We start from the raw sequence: 16,214 nt of genomic DNA, 5'->3' as shown, positions 1-16,214 counted from the left end.
CTAAACTCAGTAAGTCGGTCCACTCTTTCATTCCTTTTGCCCAGCCCACATTCATCCACGATATTTCCTTCATTGCCTTTTCCGATCTCGACCTATTATTAAATTTTCATCCCCTTTTATCTGTTTAATTGCTTTGACAATTTCTTTGTATACACTCTACCTCAACATCATCATCATGGGCACTTGTAAGCACATAGATGTTAACAATTGTTGTCGGCTTAGGTTTTGATTTTATCCTTATTACAATGATTCTATCGCTATCCAATTTGAAATACTCTAATCTCTTCCCTATCTTCTTGTTTATTACAAAGCCTACTCTTGCCTCCCCTTCATTTGAAGCTGAATAAATTATTCTAAAGTCACCTGACAAAAAGTAATTTTCCTCTAACCACCTCACTAATTCCTACTACATCTACATTTAATCTAACCATTTTCCTCTTTAAATTTTCTAACCTACCAACCTATTTTAGACTTCTAACACTCCATGCTCTGACTTGTATAATGTTAATTTTTAATTTTCTGGCGACCCCTTCCTTAGTAGTCCCACCCGGAAATCCGAACGTGGGACTAGTTTACCTCCAGAATATTTTATTAAGATTAAGATTACAAATGTCAAATGTGGTTGATAGAAGGCTGTCTGATATATCAAATAAAACAGCACATTTCACTTTGAATGAAAAGTTCTTATATTAAGAATGTAATGCAAGTGTAACACTGTATTTGAATTGTGATAATGAATTATTTATGCCTGAAATGGGGAAGACATTTTTAATAATGTTAAGTCCTTATTTTCAGGAAAATTTATATGTTCAGAAATTTGCCTGGCTACCAGAATCTAATAAGATTCTACATGAATGGCGATTACCATATATATTGTAACAAGACCGGTATAGTGGGCCTGAGTAACAGATTCCTACTAATTATTTTGAAAGGAAAATAGAAAATGTAATAACTGCAGGAATCCAGAAAGGGACAAAAAGGAGAACCCATTTTTTAAATTATAGGTCCATTTAACAATTTTCCTTTGTTATACTGCCCACTAACATACAATAAACACCTGTTGTACAGTGAGAAGAGACCAGGTTTGGAATTTATGGGAACAAAAGTCTCGGTCAACTGTTCTCATGCTTTGACTTGGGCGCGGTCCAACAGGTAAAGAGGCTAGCAGTATAATAGCCCAGTAAGACCAGCCAAAAAAAGAGTTCTATTGGAACCAGTCTGTGAGGCGTTACAGCATCAGTCTTGCAAGGGCAGTTCTGCAAGGAAAAGCTGCAAGTGGTGTGGAGTCATGTGGGTTCGGCAGAGTTCTGCGAGACATATGACGACGGTCCAGTGAGCAAAGTCACAGATGTGAGACATAAGTCCAACGAGGAATCTTGAATTCAGTTCGATACGAGTAAGATGACGCCACGAGTAATTCCAGTAAAGAAGAAATATTATTGGTGAGTTACAATAAAACTCTTAAGTGTACAAGTGAAAGAAATAATGCAATAGACTTCATTCATAAACTGTTAGGGTAGATAGCGCAAGTATTTGCAAGTGAACACTATATGAGTATTTGTTAATACAAGACTAGTGTTAAGGGGTTAAGACTGGCGGTTTCTTTTGCTAATGGACCTGAATTCTAGTTATCTACCTGGAATAAATTCCAAATGATTATTTATTCTCAAATCTGTCTTATGTGTAATCTGCATTTATTATTTACTATTGACATTTTATCATTATTTGATGTGTAATATTTTGATTGTTATCTTTGTTGAATACGCTCTGTTTTTATGTCATACTTACCCTTCTGATTATGTACTGTCATGTATTTTTACGTTTGATTTGATTTGTTGTTATTGACATTATTATTATTATCGTTCACTACTATTATCCTGATTATTATTGTGGTTGTAATTACTATATTAATATTTTTGTTCATTAATTGTTTTATTTTTGTCACTTATTATTATTAATTTGTCCCATTGTAATTATGAAAATTTTTAACCAATAAATTGTAATTATATAAACAGTATAAATTGTCAACCTCTCAATATCCTGATCGAGCCGTGAAACATATGACAATATCATTGGTGTTACATATGGTTGTTGATAAAAAGTATATTTTTGTTTAACTGATTATTAAATAAACAATGTTTATTGACATCTAAATTAGAATGATTAATTTTGTCTATATGAACGAGTGTATTATGTTTTTTAATACAAATCATACATAAATTTTTTGAGCAATACTCATTAATGGAATGGTCTTAAAATAAAATTGTCGTTTTAAATAAAACAACAATTATTATGTCTCAAAAAGTCTCTGCATTCATTGATTTGACAAATTTAAAAAATCTTTACATTACACTATATTACACAGAATGATATATGTTTATATTATAGTAAATGATGGTTTGAATTACAAAATAAACATTCCTTAGACTTCAGTTTTGAATAAAAACAGAAATTGTTTCCTTTAAATTGCTTGTTATGATTCAAGGTAAAGCCTTTGTTAAAATCTTTGGTTGAACTGTTAATGATACGATCCTATTGTTTCGATTTCAGTTTTCAATTGTTTGTTTGAAGTGAATGCATTAATATTTTCTAGAAGTTGTCGTCTGGAATTAAGAAATTCAACAGTCTTTAAAGGTGCGAAACCTTTAATTTGACAACTTTTCCTTCCATAATCTTGAGGTATTGTAATCCAATTTTGACGTTAGAAATTGGATGACAATAAATTCATATGTGTTTACAGGAAGTTGTATTGCTTCAACTGAATTCACATATGAGATTTCATTAATAAATTTGCATAAAGTATCTACAGATTCTCTTTTTATAGAATCTGACCTTAAAATGCAGTAGGCATTATGAAATACAATTATATATTTGTTATCAGATTGTGTTGTTAATAATTCTAGAGCATTAATACAATTTTCATTGATTGGTTCAATACCTCGGTTAGGTTTAATCATTCTAAATATTTTATTATTTGCTGGTTCATTCAAATAAATAAAAGTCTTTACTTTGTTTATAATATAAATTATTTTTATTATAATCTTTGGATTCGTAATTCACATATAAAACATTATTGTATTAATTAATTATACATTCGTAATAAACACTTGTTGAGTCTTTGAAGGATGGAACAAGACTGACTAACAATAGAGCATTAGACAAATTCATTTAATAAGAGTAAGAAAAAGTGAAAACTTTTATTTTTACAAACAAAAAAGAAGGAAGTGAAACCTGAGTCTTAACACCACGTATTTTTAAATTATTCACATGAGAATACTATACAAGTTCACTAATTCTGTCTAGCAAAATTAAATTATTATTCTTTTCTGTTTTTAGCTCACGTGACAGTGACATGACAGTTTTTAGATCAACTTTAGTTAGGACGTGTTAATTTTTTCTATATATATATATATATATATATATATATAAATGTATGAGGTAGATTCAAAACGTTTCTGGAATACACTTCTTTGACATAAACTGTGCTATATAGATTACATTACATATGCATTAGATAAGTTTCCTTTCACAATTACATTTTTAAAACCCATTTACAAAAATATCATTTAATTGGCACACGATATAGGTAATGATATCATTGGCACTCTTGCATCATCTTACTTTTAAAGTATGCTTCATCCAAAGAAATAAGAAAAACTCAGCTGACGTAGAATACTTTGTAACCAAATTACACATGAATACGTTGACAACATTTTTGGAACAATGTTTTGACAAACAAAATTTCACATCACTGTAAAGAATATTGTGGCAACTTCCCAATATTGTAATTCTGATTCCATTCCCTAACAGAATTTTTTCATCATTCTGATCAATAGCTCTAACATGTTCAATGTTTAATTATTATTTTTCTATCTGAAAGTGTGAAAGCATGTGAACATGTGTACAACAAATGCACTTGAGATTGAGAGGAAGAAAATGAATTTGATATTAATATTCGCAAAATGTTTGTTATATTTAAAGTTGATTTTTTTTTCTTCCTTTTTCTCACTCATTTTTTCTGATCTTAGGGCTATCACCTGCACTATGGTTCTTGACAATGTAGTTCTTACTAGATTTAACATTACAAACAGGTTTATTTTTATCTTCTTAGAATTTAAGAGATAATATATCTCAGTATTGCTATTGTTTTAGTACTTTTACAATTTTTTTTTTTTTAATAATTTTTATACTTATGGTTAAATTGTTAAACAATTTTAATATCCATATTAGGAAAAGCTAATAATAAATTAGCAACACATTTAATGAATAGAAATTATGTCATATCAGCAACCATGCTTATTTGTGCATGTAGAAATATGTGTATGTATTTTTACATTTGTAGTGCATGCAAGTGAGTGGGGAGGGGGATTTGAGTGTGCATGCAACTGCACTTTTATGTTAATATTTTTTTATATTATTGGGAATATTGTTTAAAACCAAATTTAATTATATACTGAAATTGGAATTATAAACTGAAGTATATACTTTAGGAAGTATACTTTTATGAGTCTGTTTTTTAAAATTTATTTATGTTTTTTATGAGTAAGTCTGTAATCATTTTAAATATATAAGTTTTTCCTCTTTTTTCCACAATCACATATATTTGTTAGAACTAATTAGTGAGAAGCTGGTTTCTTTATTTCATTTTATGTACTGCTTGGTTGCATTATTGCAATGCAAACTGATATATCGTTTGATTTTTTTTTAATAACTTCTAATTAAATGATTCCTTTTTGTTTGTGGTTTAGTTAATTCAACTGTTACAAACAATTAATAAGCTACACTAAATAACAAATTTTACAATACAACTGCAAATTTTACTGTATAAACCTACATAGTGATTTGTTAACGAAAACTTTTTTGTTGATTAAACTTAATACATAATAATGCAAAGTAATAAATTTAAATTTTAAGTAGTTAATTATAATAATAGCTTAATTATAACTAATTTAATAATTAAATTGATGGTAATGGTGATGATGGTGTTAGTGATAACAATGGTAATGAAATATTATTATACATAACGATGAATTATTAATTAAATTGTTTATTACTAGCAATAAAGCTGATGCACAGAAAAATACAATAGGCTACAGGAAAACTACTGTTATCAATTTTTTCATTAAAATACAAAATACAGAAGCATTTACAGGATGATAATCCTCTCCTCGACTTGAAACCCCCTTTCACTTGTTTTTAAATCTTACTTTTGCTTTAAGTTTCCATGTTGTTTGAGGTTTTCGAGTTTTATATTTATTGCTATGAATTTCAAAGTACTCCTTTTATTTTTAAGTATAAATCATTTGTAATATACAGCATTCTAAATACATTGAAAAATTTTTTTGCATACAATGATTTTTGTAAAGGTCTCTATAGCGGAAGTAAACAAATAAATTAACTGCACAACTTTACTTCTCAGCTAGCTTGAATACAATGAAAACAGTGGAAGGGGGGATTGATTGATGTGGGAAGGAGCAGATAAATACAATTACAAAGAGCATTTAATTTTTATGTAGAAACAGCTTTGCATCAGCCAATTCCAGAAACCTTTTAAGAAAGCTTTATGCATTTTATGTATTGATGCAAAAGGCTTTTATATTATAATAAAATTATGTCCTTTTTTTTTGCAGAAAATTTCAACATTTTTTAAAACTCATTTATTTTCCTAATGCAAACTAATTTGTTATTTTGGAAGTAATTACAATTGCGTTCGTTTATTTATTTATTTTTATAAATTATCTTTTTATTAACACTTAAGTATGATTTTAAATAGTTTTTTTTTACTAATAGACATGGACTAACTTTATTTACTAATCTGATCTAATCTATTGATGCTTTACAGTACAATTGACATATTATCTCCTTTATTATTATCACTAGTTTTAAATATTTTCTCTTATGTTCTGTACAGATAAGAGTGTGATCTGTTTTGTTGAAGATCATTAATATGTACAAGTTTTGGCTTATTGACAATTGGACATTAGAGTTGTAAGCACAGTGATAACATACAGTTTCTTGGACAATGAGGAAAAAATATTTTCAACATTTTCAACTACTACTACTACTACTACTACTACGACCAGTAATCAAATGAAAACGCTGGTCCAACGGATGAGAACGCAAATCACCAAATCCATCCATAAATAAAACTGAAAACCTATAACTGACATTAAAAAACCCTTGAAACACATCTGATTACAAAATCATACAACAGCAAGGGACATTGTCCAGGCTCTGCGATTCATAGGGAAAAATGGTGTTACTCCCACCACTCTTGTGTTACGTTACGTAAGGTTACGTTACTACTACCACTACTACTTTTTTTTATCATACAAATCAGAAAAAATATATCTTTCCATTGAATACTTTATATAGTGCACAACTACAGCTATTGCATTTGCAAGTTAATAATTGTGGAGAATTGAACTGAATGAACATCATCTCTATTAGCTAAGCAGCAAATCATTTCAGTCCAAAGCTGAAATTATAGTGTGTGTGTGTGTGTGTGTGTGTATGTGTACACATACACACAAACAAATAAATACATATATAAGTTATTGCTGTAATTCCAAGTTCATTTTCATTTATTTCTTAATTATCAGTTGATTAACTGTGTCTGTAATACTTTAATAAGAACATTTCTTTAATTTAACCTTTATAATAGAATTTCCAGATTAATAGAAAATGCAATTATTTAAAATATTAATTGCACTTTGCTTAGCTGTCAATTATATCACTAAATAATAACTAATATTATTTATTATAACATAATTAAATAATATAATAATCAACAATTAACTTGAAATTCATAAATCTAAAATAGTATAAAAATATTTAGTTTTAAAGAAAATAATTTTTACAAATATATAACTTATGTAAATTATAGATTTTCTATTTAGAGACAGAATGAGATACTTACTGCATAACTTTGAATATAAGCTAACATAATATAACGTCTGCAGTTCTTTGCATGCAAGAAATTGTAATTAAAAAAAAGTCCTTTCAATCCAAGTAACTTAACAAAGATAAAGGTGATTATTGATAAATATATAAATAACTTTAATGATTACCTAAGACTTCAGTCTGGATTTCTTGCCTGAGTTCAGGTCCAGCCTTAGCAAATATTCTGTCACTGATTGGATTCCTCTCATTCAGAAATTCATTAGTTGAATGTACAATGCCATCGACCTGAAGAGTTGTAATATCTCCCTCCCTGCAAAAGAAAACTAATAGATTTAAAACAAATAGAAATTCTATGGAGTTGACTCAGTAAATAAGTAACAAATCCATAAAGTTCATCACAAGTGTTTCAACTTTAATATTTCCAATATGCTCAGAAAATCTTTCAGCACAAAACTAAAGCCCCAATCTGAACCAGAAAATTCTGTTCTACTTCATTCATAGTTTTCTTAAAAACTTTTTTGCAGTTTTCAATCTGTAAACACAAACATTAAATGAACCAAACAAATTTCAATCGCAATTCCTTATTCACTTCAATTCTAATTTAATGCAATAATTATCCATATATATCAATTCAATTACAATAAAATCTGTCAATGAACATCTACCATCTATAGACCCCTCTTAACAACAGTCAGTTTTGGATCCCTAGCTCCTTATCTTAAACAGAAACTGAACAATGAATGAAAATCAAATAAATCTTTTATACAATTTTCATTGTATATTTCCCATAAAAAAGGATGATGAATGGGTATGTTTGTTAATTGCTCACATTTTTATTTTAGCTGTTATTATCGCAGAGCAGACCAATGGTGGTGCACTGGGAGGCAGCACACAATGATTCAATCATTTGAACAATTTATATTTCTTAATATGAACAATTTATCTAAAACTGTATTTGTGTTTTGGGGATAAAAAAAGAGAACAATTGGGTAGAGCTGTGTTAAAAAATCACTATACAAGAATAAATAGCTAAAAACGCTCAGAATTTTGAAACTTTTAATTATAAAAGTTTTTGTTGTTAGTAAGCTAACTTCATGAACATTATTTAGTTAGAACTGGCAAAAACATTTAACAAAAGTGTTTGAAACATAAACTAATTAACATTTTTGTGGTAGGCCATAGGCCTGGTTTTTTCCTAGAGGTAAATTATTAATTTTATCATAAGAACACCAATATGTTTTGTTACTTATTTTACTTCTGTCAATACCTTCTTTATGGTAACTTTGCAATACGCCTTTGCAATGCCTATTTAATGAATCATATGGTAGGTTTACACAATCAGTAACTTTTGAATAATTATTATAAGGAAGGACAGTACTGTGCTATTTTCATATTAGTTGGTTTGTTAGTCCTGTAAATGTGAGCAGGCCTAAAATACACTAAAAAAAGCAAGAGGATCCATAAAGAATGAATAATTAAATTAAAATGTGGCAAAAAATTTAAAATAGGGAAACCACAAGCAAGCAAGATTTTAGGTGACAGAAAACCCATTTATAATTTATGAGTAATGCATGAAAATAAGTTGTAATACTTTCCTGGCATTGGTTATTTACTTTTATGTACTGGAAAGATAATCATACATGAGAAAAACCATTTAAGATTTATTTTTTCGAGTAGGGGTAATTTATGATAAAGTTTTATTATAAAATTTATCGTTATACGTTTAAATAAACCAAAAAAAGTTTAAAAATTTCAAAAAATCAATATTGTTTACTTTTTTTTGTTCTCCACTCTAAAATCATCTTCCAAGAAAGTTTTTTGATTTTTCTACATTTACTATGTTAAATGGAAGATAATAAAAAAAAAATCCACTAATAACTGTACAACTAATAAAAAGTTACAGATTTATTTTTGTATTAAACTTTTAATATTAAAAGGTTAAATAAATCAAAAAAGGTTTGGAAGAAAATCCCAACATGCAAAAAGTCTTTGTATGAAATTTCATCTTAATCAGTTAATCCAGTCAAATATTATTAATATTAAGGTGCTACATCAAAATTTTTATGTTTATAAATCTCCACGGTTTTTTTGTTTTATGGGATATCTGGGTCATGAAACATCCAAAAAAAAAGAAAACACCAAACCCCATTCTTTGGCTGATTACTATACCTTCCTTCTTACTGCACAGCTCTAGAGCTATGATGCCAGGAAATTAAAAATAATATAAAATTAACAGTGGGTATATGTTGTATTCTGGATGGTTACTGTGATAAAAAAAAATAAAAAATGATATGTTCTAAAATGATTTCACTAAGCAGGGTTTCTCAAAGAAAACATGAATCCCAAAATAAACACGGAAAATAATCCAGACATATCCAAATGCAATGCATTAATTCACAGTTACAACATGGAAACAGACTTTATCAGAATGAATTCTGAAACATATCTTTACACAAAAGAAAATGGAAATGAGGCTTTAAATTTATGTTCAAAAATTTCAAATTTAAAAGTGATGATACTGGTAATGAAGACTATACAGAAGAGATTACAACAATGCTAAATGACATTACTTAATGTAAAATTTGGTTGTACTTTGAAGCACTCTAACACGTTTTAGCAAGGTTGTTAGCAATATTTCATTTGAAAATTCCATGATTTTCCAGACAAAAGAAAATATTTCATCATTTTCCAGATATATATTTTTAATGAAGAGACTTACTTAAAGAAATTTATAGTTTTTATGAAAATTATAAATTAATAATCTGGTGTTGTTTATGTACATATTTTATTCTCAAAATAACAAAATCTACCATAACTGATAGTAAAAACCATATAAAATATAAAGAATACAATATTCTGTTGATTTTTAGTTAAATAAAATAAGATTACTTTGCAAGTAAAGATATTTCTCGATCTATTAAATTTATAGTTTTATTGAAATCGTCCATAATTTTTCTTTTTTTTTTGCTTCCAATTATCGGTAAATAGTTTGTTTCCTTTTTCTTATTTTCTTATTCTTTTTCTTTTTCTACTGATTCTTTTTGATTTTTTAATGACTCGTTATATCACGTGTAAGCATTTCTTGCACTTTGAATCATCCTTATATTAATATTTTTAATTCCATTTGCAGCCTTTATTGCATCGTAAACTTGTCTCATGTTGACTAGCAAAGTTTACTTTTAATTTGCAATGACACTGCTTATCAACAGAGAAACTTCTTTCAACTTGAGCATTTCCCTGAAAAATCAAGAGTGTCATTTGAATAACTAATCTTAATGCCTTGAATTCGTTTACATCATTCCCGATTACATCACACCAAAATTCATCCAGTCTCGATTTTTTGTCCTTCAAGAACTTCTGTTTTTTCTTTAAAACTAATATTCCCTATAATGTTTTTGAAGTCTCTGTCAACACTAGCCAAGTGTTTTTTCCATAAAAATTTTAATAGCGCTTCTTAAGCGAAACAAACAGACATTTTCATTACTTATTATATTTGAATCACAAAGGCTTGCTGCCTTAACAATCTTATATTTAATAGGAGATTTTTCTATTATTTTTTCAACAAAACTCTTAAAAATATTCCAAGTCTCTTTTAAATTTTAAATAATAGAATATCTTTTATCATTAACATTCTTATTTTTTTTCAACTCCAATTGACTACTATAATCTACGAGAGTTATTTTTTTTCAAGATCCGATCAGTCACGAAATTAAAACCACAGTGAAAATAAAAAATTTTTGATTTGTAACCAGTACTTACCTAGTTGCACTATTTCTTTACATAGTCGCCACTTCGATTTAGACATTTGTCTTAGCGTGGTACCAACTTTCCAATACCCTCGTCATAGAACGGAGCTGCCTGTGTTTTCAGCCATGTTTCTACGCTGGTCTGCAGCTCGATGTCTGTGCCAAAATGTTGTCCTCCTAGCCAGCGTTTCATGTGCAAAGAGGTGAAAATCGTCTAGAGCCAAGTCCGGGCTGTGTGGTGGGTGATCAAACACTTCCCAACGAAAACGCTGCAAGAGCTTCTTTGTTACAGCTGCAGTGTGCGGCCGAGCATTGTCATGGAGAAAGACAATGCCTGATGACAACACTCCTTTCAGCTTATTCTGAATTGCCCTTTGTAGACGTTGAAGAGTTACACAGTATGAGGCTACAGTGATGGTCGTGCCACGTTCCATGAATTCCACCAACTCCATTCCGGTCCCAGAACATAGTAGCCATACACTTTCTGTTGGAGAAGGTTCGCTTAAACTTCTTTGGTTTACTGGGAGAATGAGAATGCATCTACTGTTTCGATTGTTCTTTTGTTTCATCAGTTTTGAAATGGACACATGTCTCGTCCACTGGGAAAATTTTGTTCAAAAAATCTTCTCCTTCATTGTGGTAGCGCTGGAGAAATGTTAGGGAGGTGTCCATTCTCATTGTTTTGTGATTGGTCGGACAGCATCTTGGGAACCCATCTCGTACACAGTTTGCGGTACTGAAGTCTCTCATTCACAATGGTGTAGAGAGGTGACCTTGAAATTTCAGGAAACAAATCACTCAATACAGAAATTGTGAACTGACGATTTTCTCAAATTGCCTCATCCACTCGCTCAACAAGATCATCGGTTGACACTAGCTTCCTTCCCTGACCGCCTGCATCATGAACATCTGTACGTCCTGCTTTAAAGTTCCTGCACCATTGTCGCACTTTGCTGTCACTCATTGAAGTTTCCCCATACACATTACTTATACGTCGATGAATTTCAGCTGCATTACACCCCTCAGCCTGAAGAAATTGAATTACTGCACGCACTTCACACTTGGTGGGAGATACTATTGTTGTAGACATGTTTACATGCTAGCTGCGTGTTCAGAACTAAACGAAGTGATGCGACGTGATTGAAGGCCATACTAGAGACGCTGCACAACACATATGCGCAAAGGTTCATCTGATTTTTGCGCAGGTTTTTATTTCGTGACCGATCAGACCTTGAAAAAAAAATAACCCTCGTATATTATATTTTTATTGGTGGGTATAAAATTATCATTTAGTTTGAGGTCAATTTTTGAGATTACAGAACTTTCTATTACTTCTCTTTTAATGAACCTACTCATTATGTTTACAAGAATGTTGTTCAATTTGGTGTACAAATACGGAAACATAAGTTCATCAGTTTGGAATTTTCGTAAAAAGGGCTCTACCTCGTTAGCTAAAACAATAAAAAAGCACAATTTTACTTCAAGTAATTTATCTGGTAAATGATTTTCCATAATTTTAAAACTTTTTGATGTAATTTTTATTTTTTTACACTTTCTAAATATGGCTTAAGGTTAGGTATGATAGGTTTTGCACGTTCAGCGACTTGTATATTTTCAACCCATCTTGTCGAACAAAATTCTAAAGGAAATACTGTAGAACTAGTAAACTCGGGTATAATCCGATTTTCATGCAGGAGAATTATTGAAAAAATTATAAATTGCTCTAAGAAACGATGAAACTGTCCATGTACTGTCTTGAAAAGCTGTTTTGAAACCATTGTGAACAGTATGAATACCACAGCTTCCATCAAATAAATTAAAATATTCGCCATTTTCATCTTTCAAATCTTTTGTCAAATCATTTAGAAATTTAAAATTAACGTTTGGTCCATCCATTGCTACGTTAATAATTTTAGTCAAATCAATACCTTTTAATTGGCTTTTAAATCCATTAATAAGATCAGAAGCTTTGGTATGTCTAAGGAATGCTGAACCAATATAGCGTGTTTATGGCCCATGCTATAGTTTAGAACAAAACCTTACCCATATATCTTGCTGCTCTTTTTGAGATATTGAATTTAAAGACTCGTCGAAGCGTATGCAAAATTGATGGCTATCTCTAATTTCAACTAGCAACTGACTTTGAAAATATGGACCTAACCATATGTTAGGGTATAAGCTATTTTAGTAAGTGATAATTTCATTGCTGCAACAATCTCAGAATCGGGAAACATCAACTTCACATCTACTGATTTTCCAGCATCTGATTGTGCTAAATGGTTATAAACAGTGCTAAAGAACCAAATAATTTCAGCTTTTGTTGTTTCATTCCTGCATGTACAAAATAACGTAGTCAAAGTTTTAGTATTATTTTGAGTTAATTCTGTCTTATTAGTAACGTTTTTGGTTAAATTTAATTTCTGCATTAACAACATTTTCTGCTGGTATCTCTTTTTGTTGAGGATTAGAAGCTTCATTACAGAAAAAATTCTGTATAGAAATTCTTCGTTTAATTGTATTTAGCATAGCTTTATGTTTTAAACTCTTTTTATGACTAATTATTGCATGTTCTGCCATATTACTCAAAGAAAAAGATTTTTTGAAATATTTGCAAAAAGCATCATAAATACTTTTGTCACATATATCAAGCCAAGGTTTGTACTCTTTTTTTTCAAGTCATAATGGACTGAACTTAAGTTTTGGCCATGGTTTCTGCAATGCATAAAGTAATTTAGTATTTGAATAATATACCCTATTTTGTATAATTCTTTTTAATAGATAAAAAAATAATAATTTACCTTTCTTAATTTTTTACATGCGGATAAAAAAGCATGTAAATATTAGCTGTTAGGCTTATTTAAGTGTCATTACATGTGGAGATGATAGTGTCGTGAGATGACGTGTGTTGTAATTTGTTTATAAGTTATTTATGCAACAAGGGGGTGAAGTAACTTAGCGACCAGTGAGAACTGGTCAACCAGAAGTAACACCCCCAACATCCCCGGCCTCCGCCGTTAGGCTATGCGCAGGAATGTTGGAGTGTTGTGGCAGTCGACTGCCCCCCTGTCTTGCCTTTTCTTTAAGGTCCCATCGGGGTCCTCTCAGTTTCATCAAGATGCAGTAGCCCTCCCTTCTGGACGACCACTACATCCCTCCACTGAGAGGCTACCCTTCCCGTCCCTACACTAGGTTGCCGGCTACGCCTTGCGCGAAGCCGGCAAACCGCCGCGTCCCCCCTCTCACACCTGAGAGTCCCAAATGCATCATCGGAGCACCCCAACTGACCTTCATTCTTGCACATGAAGGAGCCAAAGCGTCCTCTGCATCCAGGCTGCCTCCCTGGCCCTGCACGGCGACCACGATTCGCCCCCTGTATTTTTTTTTTCTTCATCCATCCGCAGGACACAACACAAGTAATAAAACACTCATTCTCACTCACACCACCACTTAGTCGCCATCAGGAAAACGCAGTTAAGCCTAGTAACACACCCATACAGAATACATAATTATTAAAAGTCTATTCTTCCCATCCATCTCGTTCTTCGGCTTCGTCACCGCTGGTTGTGGCATTCTTACACACGGTCGCAGTAATCGTGTATGCCATCCCGCCAGCAATATAAACACAAAAACATAAACAAAAGAAATGAAATACACACTACAATAAAATAAAATTCGGTAAACACAGTAACTTCCCGCTGCTGCGGCAGCTCTCGTAGCAGTCAGCCACCACTATCACGTTGGCTGCGATTGCACTCCTCAACCAGCAGCAAAACACAAAACAACTCAATAAAATGAAATGAGATAATATAAAATAAAACACAATCAGGACAATAGCGAAGAACCCTCCCTTCAGTTGCAGCCCATCACGTTGGTGTCTGAACTTATTCCTCCTTCCGCAATCCGCGGGCACGTTCGCTGTGAGTGCCCTCGTAGCCGTTAGAAGGAACGGAAACACAATCAATAAAATAAAATAATACCACAATCATACAATACAAGGAAAATACATAATAAATGAAACCCACACTTCATGTTGTCTCTTCGGCGATGTCACCTCTTGCCGTGGCCCTCCTGCACACAGTCGAAGCGATCGTGCTTGTCATCTCGAGCCGGCCGTAGAGTACCAACCACAGTGACAATGGAGACAATGAATTCACAATACAATACAACACAAAAATAAAATATATAATAGAAGAAACACAGTATACTTGCTACGGACATTGTTGCTTACCCGCGCCTAGAAGTCTTCTCCCCACTCTCTTCCATGTACCTCCTTCGTCTTCAGGATGCTAGCCACCATGCTCTGTACCGCCTCCCATTCTCTCTTCCCTTTCAGCATGTGAGCTACAGTTGTTTCTGGAGTGAGGCCATCTGTGCCATGCCTACGCCGGACCACAGCCCACCTTTCACACTCGTAAAAGGTGTGCTCCGGCGTGTCATCCTGGCCGCAGTAGAAGCACCTCGGTGTCCGTCTTCTCTTGAACCGATGTAGGTAGACCTCGAACTCCCCGTGTCCAGACAGGAACTGCGTGAGGAAGTAATCTACCTCCCCATGCCTCCGCCTGACCCACGGTCCCAAGAACGGGATCAGTCTCCTGGTCCATGCTCCAGTCGTAGCCGTTCTCCACATCTCCTGCCAGTTGACCATCAGCTGCCTCCGGGCTTCCGCCTTCGGCGTTCCTTCGTATGTAGAGACCAGCTGCGTGGCCCACAGCTCGATGGGAGGCACCCCTGCAATGACTGCCACTGCGCATCCTGATACGGTGCGATACGCCGATGTTACCAGAAGAGCGGCGTATCGCCGCTCTTCTGGTAAGAGAGGCTAGCAGCATCCGTACGTTCTTCTTTCTCGAAAGTGCGTCCTTCCAGGCCGGGACCGCGTACAGCAAGACGGAGGAAACAACTGAAAGGATCAGCCGTCGCTTGCTCGCCCGTGGTCCGCTCTTGTTGCCCATTAGTTTTTGTAGAGCGTCTTGTATCTGCTCGGCCCTCTTCGTGACCTCTCTGAGGTGGGTGTTAGACAGCCCATTCTTGTCAATCCACACGCCCAGGTACTTAGCGCAACCGGACGTGTGGACCCGTACGTCGTCCACCATGAAGGACATTCCCCTCAGTCTTCTTCTGCCGGTGATCGAGACAGCCGCCGTCTTGTGCGGTGCCAGTCGTAGTCCTCTCTCCCCCAGCCGTCTGCTGACGACTGCCACCGCCAAGTTTGCCTTATCTTCTACCTCCTCCTCCGTCCGTCCCGACACCATCAGCGCGAGGTCATCTGCGTACGCGACCGACTGGCATCCTTCCGGGAGTTCTTCCCGCAGAAGGCCGTCGTACGCGATGTTCCAAAGAAGAGGCCCAAGCACCGACCCCTGCGGAACGCCTACAAACATGTTGAAGTCATCTTCTCCTTCCTCTGTGCGTACCCGCAGAGATCTCTCATGCAGGTAGTCATTTATTACGGCGAGCAAGTAGCCGCTGATCCCTCTCTCCCGGAGTATTCCCATGATCACTCCCCATGGCACGCTGTTAAATGCATTCCTGATGTCTAGAAGAATGATCAATGGGATCTTCCTT

At 33.3% G+C, this 16,214-nt stretch overlaps 1 protein-coding gene across 2 annotated transcripts in view; it reads right to left on the bottom strand.

Annotated features, from left to right (window-relative positions):
• LOC142318976 (protein GDAP2 homolog) overlaps positions 1-16,214 on the bottom strand; it is a 322,594-nt gene that overhangs the window by 238,888 nt on the left and 67,492 nt on the right. For both annotated transcript variants that reach the window (XM_075355719.1, XM_075355728.1), the window contains exon 4: positions 7,071-7,213. In XM_075355719.1, the coding sequence (XP_075211834.1) occupies positions 7,071-7,213 (143 nt within the window). The remainder of the gene's footprint in view (positions 1-7,070; positions 7,214-16,214) is intronic.

The sequence above is a fragment of the Lycorma delicatula genome, chromosome 1 (genome assembly GCF_047948215.1).
Source record: "Lycorma delicatula isolate Av1 chromosome 1, ASM4794821v1, whole genome shotgun sequence".
NCBI classification, from domain to species: domain Eukaryota; kingdom Metazoa; phylum Arthropoda; class Insecta; order Hemiptera; family Fulgoridae; genus Lycorma; species Lycorma delicatula.
This window is presented reverse-complemented; position numbering and strand designations above follow the sequence as displayed.